This window comes from Lagopus muta, chromosome 1 (genome assembly GCF_023343835.1).
Source record: "Lagopus muta isolate bLagMut1 chromosome 1, bLagMut1 primary, whole genome shotgun sequence".
Classification (NCBI taxonomy): domain Eukaryota; kingdom Metazoa; phylum Chordata; class Aves; order Galliformes; family Phasianidae; genus Lagopus; species Lagopus muta.
In genome coordinates, this window is record NC_064433.1 from 72222868 (window position 1) to 72237892 (window position 15025).

At 38.5% G+C, this 15025-nt stretch overlaps 1 protein-coding gene across 9 annotated transcripts in view; it reads left to right on the top strand.

Moving 5' to 3' along the window:
- The window catches only part of CCDC91 (coiled-coil domain containing 91), a 136699-nt gene that overhangs the window by 112558 nt on the left and 9116 nt on the right, over positions 1-15025 (top strand). For 7 of the 9 annotated variants that reach the window (XM_048934411.1, XM_048934407.1, XM_048934412.1 and 4 more), the window contains one exon: positions 716-2933. The exons of the other annotated variants lie outside the window; for them this stretch is intronic. In XM_048934411.1, coding sequence (XP_048790368.1) covers positions 716-853 — 138 coding nt within the window. In that variant the 3' untranslated portion in view covers positions 854-2933. Of the gene's footprint in view, positions 1-715; positions 2934-15025 lie in introns of those variants that run through there. 9 annotated transcript variants of the gene reach the window in all.

Below are 15025 nucleotides of genomic sequence, written 5' to 3' on the forward strand. Positions count from 1 at the left end.
AGGGAATACTCAAGTAGAAAATTAATGAAATTACATTTTAGAAGTTAACCATGAGCCATGTTTTTAACTTTTCTCTGATTTCAGCATACTAATTGTCTATTAAGAAATGTAAGTAGTATAATTTGCGAAATTGCAACTTGTTTTTGTTTTGGATATTTTGTTCTATTTCCTCTTGTCATAGAAAACTTGACATAGTTATATTTAGTAGTTGATATACTTTGTTTCTCACTTTATTTTTGTACCTATTGGATCATTTAAATTGACATGGGACAATAGAAGAAGGCAATGGGGAAAATCAAGGGAAATATTTAAAATAAATTAAGCATTTCACCTTTAAGGAGGTGACAGGACTGGCTTCCCAGCTGAAGTGCCTCCACACTAATGCATGCAGCTTGGGAAACAAAAGGAGGAGCTAGAAGCTACTGCGCTACTAGAATGCTGGGATATATTGCCATCACTGAAATCTTTTGGGATGATTCCCATGACTGGAGTGTGGCTGTTGGTGGCTACAAGCTGTTCAGAAAGGACAGGTAAGGAAGGAGGGGAGGGGCTGCTGCCGTCTACATCAGTAAAGGAAAACAATGTGAAGAGCTGTCCTTAAAGAATAGTCATGAGCAAGTCAAAAGCATATAGGTGACAGAGACCAAGGCAGCAAAGAGAGCCTTGTGATCAGTGTATTCAATCAGAGCCTATTGATGAGGCCTTCTCCCTCTAGCTACAGGAGGTGTCACGATTTCAAGCACTCATTCCGCTGGGAGGGACTTCAACCACCCAGACATCTGCTGGAAAAGTACCATGGCGAGCTGTTGGTAATCCAAGAGACTCTTGGAATGCATTGAGGATAACTTTCTGAATCAAGTAATTGAAGACCCCACCAAAGAGGATGCAACACTGGACCTGTTGTTCACCAATGCAAATGAATTGATTGGTGATACCAGAATTGGAGACTGTCTTTGCTGTATTGACCATGCTATGGTGAAGTTGATGATCTGAGGGATATAAAACAGGAAAAGAGTAAAATTAGGATGCTAACTTTCAGCTCTTCAGGGAGTTAGTCAACAAAATACCTTGGGAAACTGTCCACGTAAGCAAGAGTGCAGAGCAGAACAGGCAGATCTTTAAGGAAGCTTTCCTTCTCAAGAAACCGACAGGGCTGGACCAGGACCTGCTGGTCCAACTGAAAAGCAAGAAGAAAATGCACAGGCAGTGGAGACGGGCAGGTACTGTGGGAAGATGTCATGGAGTTAACTAGATCAATCTATGCCCGTGACAGGGGGCGCTGTAGGCCCCTGCCTCCCCCCCTCTGGCCCCACAAAATGGGAAGGAATGAAGGAAAAAAAAAAACAGTGGCAACGATCTATGGAGGAAAACTTATTTTACTAACTATGATATTGGAATGCAAGATAACACAATATAATACAATCTAATTGAAATTGAGACTAATAAATCAAGTAAGATAGGAGAGAGAGAGTTTCTGAGACCGAGTCAAAACAGCTTGGAACAGCTAGGAAAGCACCCTCCAGCACCCACTGCAAGGCAGTAAGAGCCGCCCCACCCAGAAGGGTCAGATCCCATGATTTCCATAATGTATACGGATAGGTACCTGGAGTTGGAGCATTAACACTTTAACTCCCAGTGCACTACATGATGTTATGATGCAGAATACTGGAAACCAAAAAACATAAAACCATGACAGAAGAGTATAAGGAAGCTGATAGGCTGTAGAGGGATGTGGTGAGGAAGGTCAAGGCTCAGCTTGAACTAAACTTGGCAGGGAGTACCAAAGAAGAACAAGAGAGGCTTCTACAGACACCTCAACCAGAGAAGGAAAGTCCAGCAGGGCACACCTCCCCTAGTGGGTGACATAGGCAGGCTTGTAACAACAGACTAGGAGAAGGTTGAGGTACTTAACAACATTTTTACCTTGTTCTTCTCTGATAACTACCAGCCACGCAATCCTCAACTGTTTGGTAGTAGGCCACTGGGAAAGTAATATCTCTCCCACAGTAAGCAGAGATCAGATTTGTGACCACCTGAGGAATCTGAACATTCAGAAATCGGTGTAGTTGCCAAGCCACTCTCTGTGATAATAAAAAAGTTGTAGCAATCAGGTGAAGTCCTGGTGACTGGAAAAAAAGGCAGAATTACACCCATTTCTTTATAGGAGTAAAAAGGATGATTTCATGAACTACTGTCCTATTAGATTCTCCTCTGTGCTGAGGAAGGTCATGGAGCAGATTCTCGTGGAGCTATGCTAAGGCACAAGGAAAATAGGGAGGTGATACAGCGATAACGTTCTTGCAACAGTGTTGATACTTTCAGTAGGTTTATAACTTTTTCTCAGTTGAATTTTTTTAAAATGCACGAGAAGGGATTTCTCTCAAATAGATGCTATGCAGTTACAAAAGTACAATATGATATTTTCCATTAATTTTAATTTTCTTGGATTTCTACACTTAATGTGTTTTATGCTTCTGTCTTTTCCATGTTTCATGAAGAAGTATTACAAGAGCATGTCTGGAGTTTACTCACCATTTTGTATTTGATCTGATTATTTTTGGTTATACATTTTATACTTGTGGATGACTGAATTTTCTTTCACTTTTTGAAATGTATTTGTTAACAAAAAAAGAAAAAAGATTCTTTAGTAAAATAAGGAAAAATACAAACATTCAGAAATGGTTGTCTTCTTAGTTATATGCTGTATATTAGACATATGTCAGTTCCAAGATGTCTGTGACCTTATCTACCAGAAGCCTCAAAATTGCTATCTTCTAACTAAGTAGTTGCAGAAGGGTCTTGTGATGAAACAGTTCATTCTGATAAAGGCTTGCCTTTGAAAGCTAGTCATGAAACCTTGTAAATAATGATACTTATAATATGAGACTAATGTTTATGAGATTGTCAGATAATGCAGTTAATGATACCAGCTGAAAAATAAGGAGCACATGGTTCTTCCCATAGTATGGAACTCCTTGCCACCAAATGTTGCAGATGTTAAAACTTGTTTTTGCTTTTTTTTTTTTTTTTTTTTTTTTTTTTTAAATTGACTGGAAATTCATTGGGATAAAGTACTGCCAAGAACTGTTAAAAACAAAAATATTTTGCTCTGGCTAAGGTAGTAACTGAGGTAGTGCATGCTTTTCCAGCTCTACTTTTTGCTAGGTAGTTGCTGTTTGCCTCTGGTAAACATTGATTCTGGGCTAGTTGGACATTGGTCTAAATTGTACTGAAATGTTGAGTACAGTCTATCGTTTGTTTTTGTTATGTAAACAAAGTGAATAGAAACTAAAAATAATACTACCATTTACTGTTTTTTTTGTTTGTTTGTTTTTGTTTTTAATACAAGGCAATATGTCTGCATGCTAGGTCATAGGGAATGTAGGAGAAAGCACTTACCTTGATAGTTGCTGCTGCTACCACATTTGTAGGACCTACTTGTGGATTATATATCATTTATTGCCTCACTACTAAATATGGACATTTTTTATTTGAATTCTTATTTTTGAAAGCTATTTTTTGTGTCTAAAAAGGTGGAAAAAATGCAACAAAACAAACTTACGTAAAGTGGTAAGATGCTAAAAATGAAATTGCGATTTAAAGTCTAATTCAATACTAGTTTAATACTTCTGCTTCTAGTTGTCTCTGGATCCTTGGTGAATAAGTGCATAATAAATCCATTATGCTTTCATATCATGAAATAATACATATATGTATTTCATTAGAACTTTATTTCCATGAAATTATTCAACTATAACCTCATACTTAAAAGTAAGAACTTGTAGTTTGCCTTCAACCCATCACCAAGGCCAGGAGAGTCGAATATTACTTTAAAGCATTTCTGTAAGCATTTTAGGGATGAAGGCAAACTATGTCAAAAGCTGATCAGTTTGACAACTTTTTTTAGATACTGTATTTGCCTGGAACATATTTTAAATGAAACATACATCCTGATAGGCAATGTAAACGAGATTTACTTTGAAACAGAAAATAGCATCTTTGGCCATCTTTATGAACCAGTGTTGAGTAGAATTATCACAAGTGTTTCTATCTATATATTCAGTATTTTGACTCTGCATGTACTCTTTGTGTTTTTGATGTGAAATACAGAGCCATAGAAAGACTAGATGAACAAATGGAGCTGGTGTTATTCCAAGCTATTGGCCTCACCTCTCTTCTTGTATGTCTTTCTTTTTTTGGTCAGTGACTGCAGCAGCAAGTAGAGCTTTGTTGTAGTAATCCCTGTTTGGTTCCCTGTCCATTCTACCCATGCTGTGGATCCCACAAACTATGAAGATGTAATGTGTTTACAACAGTTTTATTAGTGGAAAATAGTGAGAATTTTTTCAGGGTAGAAAAAAACCAACACCCTCCCTTTCAAAATTATTTTCATTCGAAGATCAGTGACACTACTGGCAAAATAGTTTTCCCTTTCTGAGATGTATAAGTTGCACGAAAGAGCCTTACTCAGACGAAGGCATACAGTGCTGCATCAAGCTTTCCTTAAAAAGGAACATCAACAAAGCATTCAAATTATTTTTTTAAGCAGCGGGAGATTGATTTGAGAGAATACTGGAACACTTATGCTTCCATAAGAATAAGAAATATTTTGTCTGGAGAGTGGTATTCCATGCAGTCACTTGCTCAAAGGCTGTTCTTCTAGTCTCCTAGCTAGGACATCAGATCACTTAAATGTTTTCAATGAATGCATAGGCCAGGGAGAGGTGTAATTTAACTTACCAATTGTGCAAGTTAACCCTCTTTTGACTCACACTGAGCGGGGGCAGCTTTGTCTCTTGTAATTCCTTTACCCATGTTTAGAAAATAGCAAATACACAAACTGAGGAAAAACAAAAGTGTTTTGGAGTTCACTTTTCATTTTTAGTCACTATGGGGGTTGCTTATTAGTAGATACAAAGTTTTCAGATAGCAGTGTGGTTTTTCCTGCTGATGTCTGTGTAAGTTGTCCAGAAACTGAGTCAATCTGAATTCAATTAAAAAAAAAATCTGAATGTCTTAGAAAAACTTTAATCATCAAAGTAGCTAATTGGTCACTACTGTGCTTCAAACTAAACTCTGCTTCCAATTGTTTCTTGCTAGAAAAGTCAGGGAATTCTCTGCTTCATGTTTTTTTTTAAAAGACATGGAAAGTGTTCAGATTTCTTCTACATAATCTACTTAAATGTTATTTGCCTTTTGTCCATAACCAGGTATTTTCAACTCTGAACATTCCTCAAATGCAAGTGAGTTTCATGAAAAGGGGAGCTACAAAATTATTCTGTTGTTCAGTTCCAGTATTTTTATTGTAAGCCACTAATTTAAAGTTACTTATGAATCTCATAGTTAAGTAATTTACTGCTTATTTATTGCTATTGAGTGCTTCATAAAGTTCTCATTCAGTGTTATCATTTGCATGTTTATAGCAGGAAAAAATGCAGTACTCGAATATTTTACCTATGTAAACCGTTATGTAATTCTTAGTTTTAGTGACCACTAGCTGTGCAGAGAGAAAAAGGAATTCTTGTAGTTGACATACATATGGAAAATCAAGCTGGGAGAGAGTTTTCTACCAAGTAAATGTTCTTGTACTGAGCATTTGTACTGAACACGTTACTGAAAAAAATGTTCTAAATGACAAAGATGTACTTTGTGAAGCAAATACATATAGTAACCATTTTCTGTGTTTGTATGTGTTGCTAAACCACTACCCCACATAGACAGCAAGCAAATTTTAATGTTTGGCATTGATCTTCCTTTGGGAAAGTTTTCTGGAAACCAAACAAATTACATGTATCAGACAACTGCTTAATGTATGCAGCTTTTGTAGACTTCAAAAGGCGTATTTTGGCTTACAGAGGTTAAGAAATAAGTTTACATGTAGGGACTTGAGTAATCACTTGAATAACAGACTTACATTTGTTCAGTCTGCAGACGCTTGTCTGCCATCCCATCTCTATTTACATGGCAGAAGCTGAGAGCAAGGATATAACCATTGTAAGAGAAATTCACTGTACTGCTGTGTGTTCCTATGTGAATTGTGACGTTTTGCCTCATAATTTTTAGAAGATACATAGTTAAACGCTGTATTTATGACCAATATTTACCAAAATGTAAATACACACTTAATAATTGGAGATATTAAAATGAGATTTTGGGGGGGGGGAGGAGGTGGGGTTAGTATTAGCTTGTTTTTTTTCAATGTTGTAGAAACTAAGAAACTGTACTATATTTGTATTTAAGAATCACTGGCAAGCTGGTATAAACCACATCTATCTTACTGCAAAACAATGAAAGCTAAGCTGTAAAGTTTCTTTTCTGGCATTGTGTAAAGAAATTATTACTTTAACTTGGTAGTGCTGTGATTACTTTTAGGTGCTGAAATCCTAGTTGTGCTTTGTAGTTTCCTTGACAAGATGCTTTCTGTATAGTTTTGCCCAGACAAAAAGATGTGTGGGAGTTTGCCTTTCTGGTAAATCTGATATGTGCTAGGACAGTCATCTTAGGTATCTACGGTACAACTAGAAGAACTAGAGATATTTTTACTCTCTGGTGAAGAAGACTGAGAATGTTTGGAAAACACTAGAGTTTCCCTTAATACATGTTTACAGCAGTTCCTAAGATGCAAGTTATCCTAAAATGCATTGGCCATAAGGTCTGTTTGTCTAAGATTCATCATTCTTTAAAATCCTAGAATGTTTTTTTTTTGTGAAAACTAATGTCTCGCATTTAAACTACTCAAGGTAAAGACTACAGGAGAATGCTTACATGTCAGTGTAAATGTTTACATGAATTAGGCTTTCTACCCTGTTGAGTAAAGGTCAGAAGTTTCTCCTGGTCATTGAAATTCTGAGGAAGTTTCTGTAATTTACTTTTGAGTGCTAGCCAGGTAAGACTTACCTATATGTCTATATAGTTGCTGTTACTCATCAATCAAAATCATCACAAAATCATGTTAAGTTCTTCTTAAGCAAATTAGACTACAATTTCCCATTAGTATAATTCAGTACTACAATTAGAATGATAGTTCTTTACATTATTTGTATGAATATGAAAAATACCTTAGCATGGAAAAGGTAGCCTACCTTGTAGTTTATAGCACATTTATTTTGAATTGAATCAAGTTAAGGGGGAAATCAGCAGACAAGAAATGATGTCTTTGATTGGATATCAGACAGTTTGAGATATAGTTATTTGAAAACAAAATTATTGTAAGTAAATCTACAAAATCAAAAATGTCCTATTGGACTCAATTGTCAGACATATGTGTGATTTTTTTCTCACATTCAAGATTTTTAAATATCTATTTTAGAAAATTACATTTTCTCTGTAGAAAAATCTATGTAATTGATGTCTCTACTTCTGAGGAAATGTTAGGAGGTTTGGAACCATTTTCATTTTACTCATACATTAGTCTTTAGCTTTATTATCATATTTCTGGCACATAGTAATTAAAGAAATTTTTGTAGCATTTTGGCTTTCTGTCCAACCAAAAGTTGGCATAAAGTTCTACTATTATGTTGAACTTTTGTTGTTTTGTCTACATTTTGTTGCTCCTGAAATGACTGAATGGTTGCTTTCTAGGCATATGCTGTGTAGTTAACCTCTTTCAATTACATTTGACTGAATTCCTTCAACTTCTCCCATTGACTGCATCTTTGCCTTACTGCCTGTGCTTTCTACAGGATGTATCCACTTTTGTGATACATCTATTGGCAGTAACCACTGCTGTTAAGCAAAATCTCCTGAAACTTGATTCTTAATATAACTTCAAATCCACAAAAATTACATTGTAAGAATATGGATTCTTAGGGTGAAGAAAAAATATACATTTAGATTATATATCCTTTTCATTTATTTATTTATTTAACTTTTCGTCAGTCCATGTACATTGTGCAACTAAAGAGGGCTCCTGCTACAACCTCAGGGGAGAGAGAGGAAAAGGCAACACCTGCAGCAGCACATTATCACCTTGTAGGCAGTTTATTTAGGAAAAGAAGCTGAGAATATGAGTCAGAATTTAAACATAACTAGGTCTAAAATGATTTTTAAGATTTATGGTAATAGTACATCCCATTGCTGTGAATGGGTAGGAAGTGTTTGTGTTATAGTTAGGTGACTTTCATTTACTAATTCATTTGTTTTGTCACTTACAAAATCTTGCATCAGAAGCAGAGAATTCATTTTGTCTACATAAAAATCATGCTTTTCAGTGATAGTGATTATCAAAATTTTGATTTGCATTCTTTTTAAACGTGCTTGACTTCAAGAATCAAGCACAGCTTTCACCTGAAGGCTTATTATTTGAAGGCAAAGGCAAGTGAGAATGTCTGTAAATCAGTTTCTCCTAAACTATTAATCTCAAATTAGTGATTTTTATTTATTTATTTATTTATTTTAATATTGCTTTATTTTAATGCAACTTAGAACAAAGTACGGAGTTGTTATTCTCGTTTGTGAATGTTGTAGTGGGCAAACCCAAAGTTTAATTTCAGAATTTCAGAAAAAGTGTTTATGTTTTCCCTCAGGCCACATTAAAGGGAGCCTAAACCCTACATGTTACCACCAACACGTTTTAACAGACTAGTTTCCTAGGTTTTAAAATTTGGTATCACCTTGAACATTTTTCTTTTAAATTCCATCTCCCTATCTTTCAACTTTAAAAGAAAAACAATAAAGCTGTATAATTTGAGGTTGAATTCATTGATTTGCTTTGGCAGCACAAAATTCAGTGTAAACAACAAACTTGTATGTGAAACTATTTAATCACATAATCTATTTTGGTATCTATATTTTGTATAGTTTTGTGTCAACTATTTTAATAATTTAGCTACAAGTTACCAGTGCAAAATTTCATGTTACTACAAAGCATGTCACCATCAGATAGGCACATATTTGTTATCAGGATTCACATATTGGTGCTTTAAATTAGCCTGATGTTTGAACATCTGTGCCCCACCCAGGATGAACTTGTGACCGACAGATCAGTGCCAAGAGAGACAGTAGTATGATAGGGTCATTGAGAGTTCTTCAGCTCAGTTTCCTGCTCATTCAGCTGGGCCTGTTTTTTGGCCTTTAAAAGGATTAAAGAAACATTTACACTGAGGCTCTAGAAGCATTTTCACACTGCTCCTTTACCCAAATCAAAAAGCAGTATAAATCCAAAGAATTAAGTAAGGGTCATGTAGAATTGTACTGTAAGGTGAGTTGATACACCTGCTTTCCATTTTCTCTTCTGTGAATTACGTGATTAAGCAGTGTCCTGCATGTGGTACAGAAATTAGATGTATGTTTTTCCTCAACTTTTAATCTCTCTAATATTTTGAAGTATCATTTCTAGACATTAAAATGATGGAGGAATATTGCATTCTATTGATCCTATTAGACAGTTTCCTTAAGAGCAATTTATGACATTTTCTGCCACTTCTCAGTAATGAATGAAGAGAATTTTTAATTTCCTAGAAATTATAGTGCTGCGTTTAAATGTTTAAAAATGCACTGGGGAAAAAATACAACTCTCTGCCACTTATGTTCATTAAAATCTAAAGGAAAATATTAAATAAGCAAAATTATAGTTTTGACTCTCCTTGATTAATCATGTATGTTGATGAAAGTGATTTAGTTGAAATACATAACCTATCGTATGTATTTTGCAATTATTCTGTAGTAAAATTACAAGAGTTTGAAATTCTTTCCTTAAGTTGAAACTGTTTCACATATCCTTTTGTGCTTCACTGTCTAAGTCTTCAAAGACCAAAGTTATGCCTGTATTCTTTACCCAGGCAAAATTCCAGTTTAAACCAAAGTCAAGTGGTATTATAGATGAGAAAAACTGTGATATCTACGCCAAAACGAAAAAAAAATGTCAGGATGAATTATCACATTCAACAGTGAGATGGCCAGTTGTTACAGTATTTCAAAAGTGCTTAGATATATTGCTTTTAATCCAACATACATAAACAATTATATATACAAATGGTAAGATATATACCAACTTTGGATTTTGTCTGCAATCACATAATTGTTAAAATTTCTCTGTGGAGTACTCTTTTCACATTAACAAAGGTTTGCAGTATTAACATCACCCAGATGTATCCATCAGTGGACAGTGGTTTTTTCTGTGTCGTTAGGTGATTAAGCAGTACCTGAGAAATACACAAAGTCTGACATGCATGGTCCTTCTATTATGCAAGAATTTGACAAAAAAATTAGAGTTCCTTATTTCTTTCTATTGTTTATCAGGAAAGCTCTGTGTGATGAGAGGAAGTGAGGCATCCTTACATTCCTCCTGTCCTCTGTAAATGAGGCTCTTCTGTGTTACTCCTGATCCATCCTTCTTGTACTATAATTGTGCAAGACTTTAAAATAATATTTTTGGAAATCAGAATTATAACCAGATCATATCTTTTGAGATTGCTTCTTATGTGTACTGTACTCAAAATAAGTTTTGAAGTTAAGTACAGATAAAATTAATTCTTAACTAGATAAGTAGAATTAGGCATTTTTAGTGCAACATGTGGCTCTTCTCCTTAAGCTTTCAGAAGAGAATTTAAGATTGACTGAGAATAGCTGATAAAAATAAAAATCATCAAAACAAACAAAACCCCACTAACAAAGGCTGTACATCTTTGTGTGAATGAACTTAAGTACGCCTATTATAGCATCCTAATGAGAAAATGACAAAGGACAAATGTATTATGGAGTTTAAACATTTAATACTTCATTAGAATGAGTTAAGCGGATGTTTAGAGTACTTGGTGAAGTTATTCTTAATGAAATATATACACTATTCATTTGTTGCCTTTTTCTTTCGAACTCATCTGTGTCTTTGTGGGCAAGTTTGTACTACAATTATTTGTATTCCATGGGTGTTTCTTAATTCAGAATTTTTGTGTATGTGTAATTGGAATCATAGAATGGCATGAGTTGAAAGGGACCCCAAGAATCATCACGTTCCAGCCTCCCTCCCACAGGCAGGGGCATCAATGTCCAGATCTAGTACTAGATCTAGTACTAGGGCCCCATCCAACCTGGTCTTGAACATCTACAGGGACAGAGCATCCGTGCCTCCCTGGGCAGCCTGTTTCAGCACCTCACCACTCTCTCTGTGAAGAACTTCCCCCTGACATCCAATCTGAACTGTCACTCACTGAGCTTAGAACCATTTCCCACTGTCCTATCACTGCCTACCCAAGTAAGAAAGATTCTCCTTTTTATAATCCCCTTTTAAATACTGGAAGGTTGCAGTGAAGTCTCCTTGCAGCCATCTCTTCTTCAGGCTAAACAAGCCCAGCTCTTTCAGCCTGTCTTTGCAGGAGTGGTGCTCCACCCTCTGATCATCTTTGTGGCCTTCCTCTGGACTCTCTCCAGCAGCTTGACATCTTTCCTGTACTGGGGGCCCAAAACCTGGACGCAGTACTCCAGATGGGGCCTCCTGAAGACAGAGTAGAGAGCGACAATCACCTCCCTGCTTCTGCTGGCCACCCCTCTTCAGATGCAGCCCAGTATACACTTGACCTTCTGTGCTGCAGGAGCACACTGCTGGCTCATGTTTAGTTTTTCATCCACCAGGAACCCCAGGTCCTTCTCCACATGGTTACTCTCAAGGGCTTCTTCCAGTATCTAGGATTACTCCATTCCAAGTGCAAAACCTCTCATTAGGTTCACACGGGCCCACGTTTCAAGTTTGTTGAGGGCCCTCTGGATGGCTTCACTTCTTTCTATCATGTCAACTGCACCACTCATCTTGGTGTCATCAGCAAACTTGCTGAGAGTGCACTCCAACCCATCATCGATGTCATTGATGAAGATGTTGAAGACCTCTGGTCCCAAGACAGACCACTGGAGGACACTGCTTGTCACCAGCCTGCACCTGGACATAGTGCCATTTAACACAACCCTCCGTCTATGGCCTTCCAACCAATTCCTTACCCACTGAATAGTCTATCCCTCAAATCCATATCATTCCAGCTTAGAGATGAGGATGTTGTGGGAGACCAAGTAAAAGACCCTGTACAAGTCCAGGTAGATGACATTGGTCACCTTCCCTTTGTCTACTGATGCCGCTCCATCATAGAAAGCCATCAGATTGATCAGGCACAACCTTCCCTTGAGAAAGCCATGCTGGCTGTCTTGGATCACCTGCTCATCCCTCATGTGCCTTAACACATCTTTTAGGAGAATCTGTTCCATGATCTTCCCGGCACAGAGGTGAGGCTCACTGGCCTCTTGTTCCCTGAGTCCTCCTTCCTTCCTTTCATGTAAATGAGAGTGATGTTTCCTTTTTTCCGGTCTCCATGAATGTGAGAAATACAAGAATCCTGACTGCCAGTGAAGGCTGTGGCAAAAAACTCATTTAGTACCTCAGCCTTCTCCATATCAATCATAGCTAGTTCTTTTTTCTCATTTACCAAAGGAGGTATGCTCCCTTTGGCCTGCCTCTTTTGGCCAATGTACTTATAGAATCTCTTCTTGTTTTTAACATCCCTCACCAAGTTCAGTTCTTGTCCATGCCTTTGCTTTTCTAATCTTCTCTCTGCAAATTCAGACAGCATCCCTGTTTTCTCCCCAGGTGACATGCCCTGGTTTCCACAGCTGGTACAGTCTCTTCTTTTCCCTCAGACTGACTTTCCAAGTCCTGTCAGTTTCCTGCCTCCCCTGCCCACTTTCTTGTTTGGAGAGATGGAGAGCTCTTGTGCTCTCAGAAAGGCATCCCTGAAGAGTAGCCAACTTTCTTTCACTCTTTTGCCTCTATGGACAGCTTCCCAGGAGATCTCACCCAACAATTCCTTAACCAGCCTGAAATTTGCTCTCCCTAAGTTCAGAGTCCTGACCCCACTCTTTTCCAGGCCCATGTTCCTTGAGATCCCAACCTCAATCAGGGCATGACTGCTGCAGCCTAGGCTGCCTTCAAACTGAATGCCTTTAATGATCTCCTCTGCACTGGTGTACATCACATCCAGCCATACTCTTGTTGGTCTATCCAATACTTGAACCGGAAAGTTATCATCCACGCACTCAGGAGATTTCTCGTGGATTCTTATGGATGCCCCATTGCCAGAGGCATTCAAAGCCAGCTGAACGTGGCTCTGGGCAGCCTGGGCTAGTGGTTAGTGACCCTGCCCACAGCTGGGGGGTTGAAACTAGGTGATCTTTATGGTCCTTTTCAGTTCAGGCCATTCTATGACTGTATGATTCCTGGAACTCTTGCAGCTTGCTGTGTGATTTTCCCTGCAGTTATCTAGATGATTGAAATCTCCCATTAGGAGTAGTGCCTTCAAACACGCCACCTCCTGAAGCTAAATGAAGAACAGCTCATCAGCAGGCTACCCTTGATCAGGTGGCCTGTAGTAGACCCCCTACTACCAGATGTCCTTTATTAATTCTGTCCCTAATTCTAACCCACGAGCTCTCAACCTGCTTCATTTCTTAGAGGGAGCTTACAGTCTATCCAGTCTTTAACGTAGAGGGAAACTCTCCACCCTTCCTACCTAGCCTCTCTCTCCTATAAAGGTGATAGCCCTCTACAGTGGTATTCTGTTTTTTTGAGTCATTCCGCTATATTTCTATGATAGCAACCCGATCATAATTTTCCAAGCACATCATGATTTCCAACTTCTCATGCTTATTTCCCGTGCTGCTTGCTTTAGTGTAAAGGCACTTCTGTTGGCCTTTCTGACACACCACCTTTCTGTACGGACCCTCCCTCAAATCTCTGGAAGAAATTTTTCCCCCACTGCTTCCTAAAGGGACATGAGGAGTTTTCAGACAACGGGTGGCAATATATCCTCCTCTGAGGAGTTCCCACAGAATCCTATAGGACAGTTCAGAGGTTTTTCTCCGCGATCTCCTGGCCTGACAACAACCCCAGTCCTTTCTCTGTCCCATCACACTCAACAGTCTTCACTCATTTGATCAAGTATAAAGCTCCAGACTACTCACTCCACCCTGGGGAGTTTCATTGCACCCCCTTCCTACCTAGTTTAAAGCCTTCTCAGTGAGCCCCACTAGCTGTTGGGCTAGGATCTTTTTCTTAGATCTTAGAGATAAGTGACACCCATCTGCAGCCATTAAGACCAGGTGCTGAGTAAATTGCTCCATGGTCAAAAAAAACCCCAAAGTTCCCATGGCAGCACCAATCTCTCAGCTGCTCATTTATTACCTGGGTTTTCCTAGTCCACTCTGTGTCCGTCACCGCCCCAGAAGTGATAGGAGAACATATCAGTTGTGCTCCCGCTCCCTCACAAACTGCCCTAAAGCCCTGAAGTCTTTTTTGATCATTCGCAGGCTTATCTGAGCTACTGCCTGCCTGAACTATCAGTAATGGGTAGTAATGAGAGGAGTGAACCAGAGCTGGGAGTTATGTCCTTGACCCATGCCCCAGGGAGGCAGCAACTTCCCTACAAGTCAGGTCCAGTCTGCATATGGTGCCCTCTGTTCCCATGAGGAAGGAATCACCTGCAACAATGACCTTTCTTTCTTGGCAGAGGATGTCTGGAGATGCAGTTGACTGCCTCGCCCTTGGCAATGTCTTAAGACAAGCCTTCCCACGCCTCCTCGCTCACCTCCCTTTCAATTTCCAGTGCCTCAAGCCTATTCCTCAGGGAGCACGTGGGGAAGCGAGGTTGGTTGGAAAGGGGTTCACCTGTGAGTCCAAGCTGGGACTGTCTTCCAACTCTCCCCATCTCTCAGGCCCGCCCTCCCTGTGTCAGACAGTGACAGGGCAGGGGGTCCATCATTTTCAAGGGGGTATCTCTATCCCCCTACAGCCTTTTTCTCTGGCATGCCAGGGAGTTACTTCACCAGTCAATCTCTCAATATTAGGTATACTGATAGTGTAGGAACAGTTAAAAATTTTATGAAGTTGATGTTATCCACCTTAGTTTTTACTAGATAGGAAAATTAATCAGGTCAATATGATCAACTTGGATTAACTGAAACTAAAATAATCTGCAATTTTGGTTTTGTTGTTATAGGCCAACTCCTTGTCCTTTTACAAGTCTCTATTGGCAACAAGAGGATCCTTAGG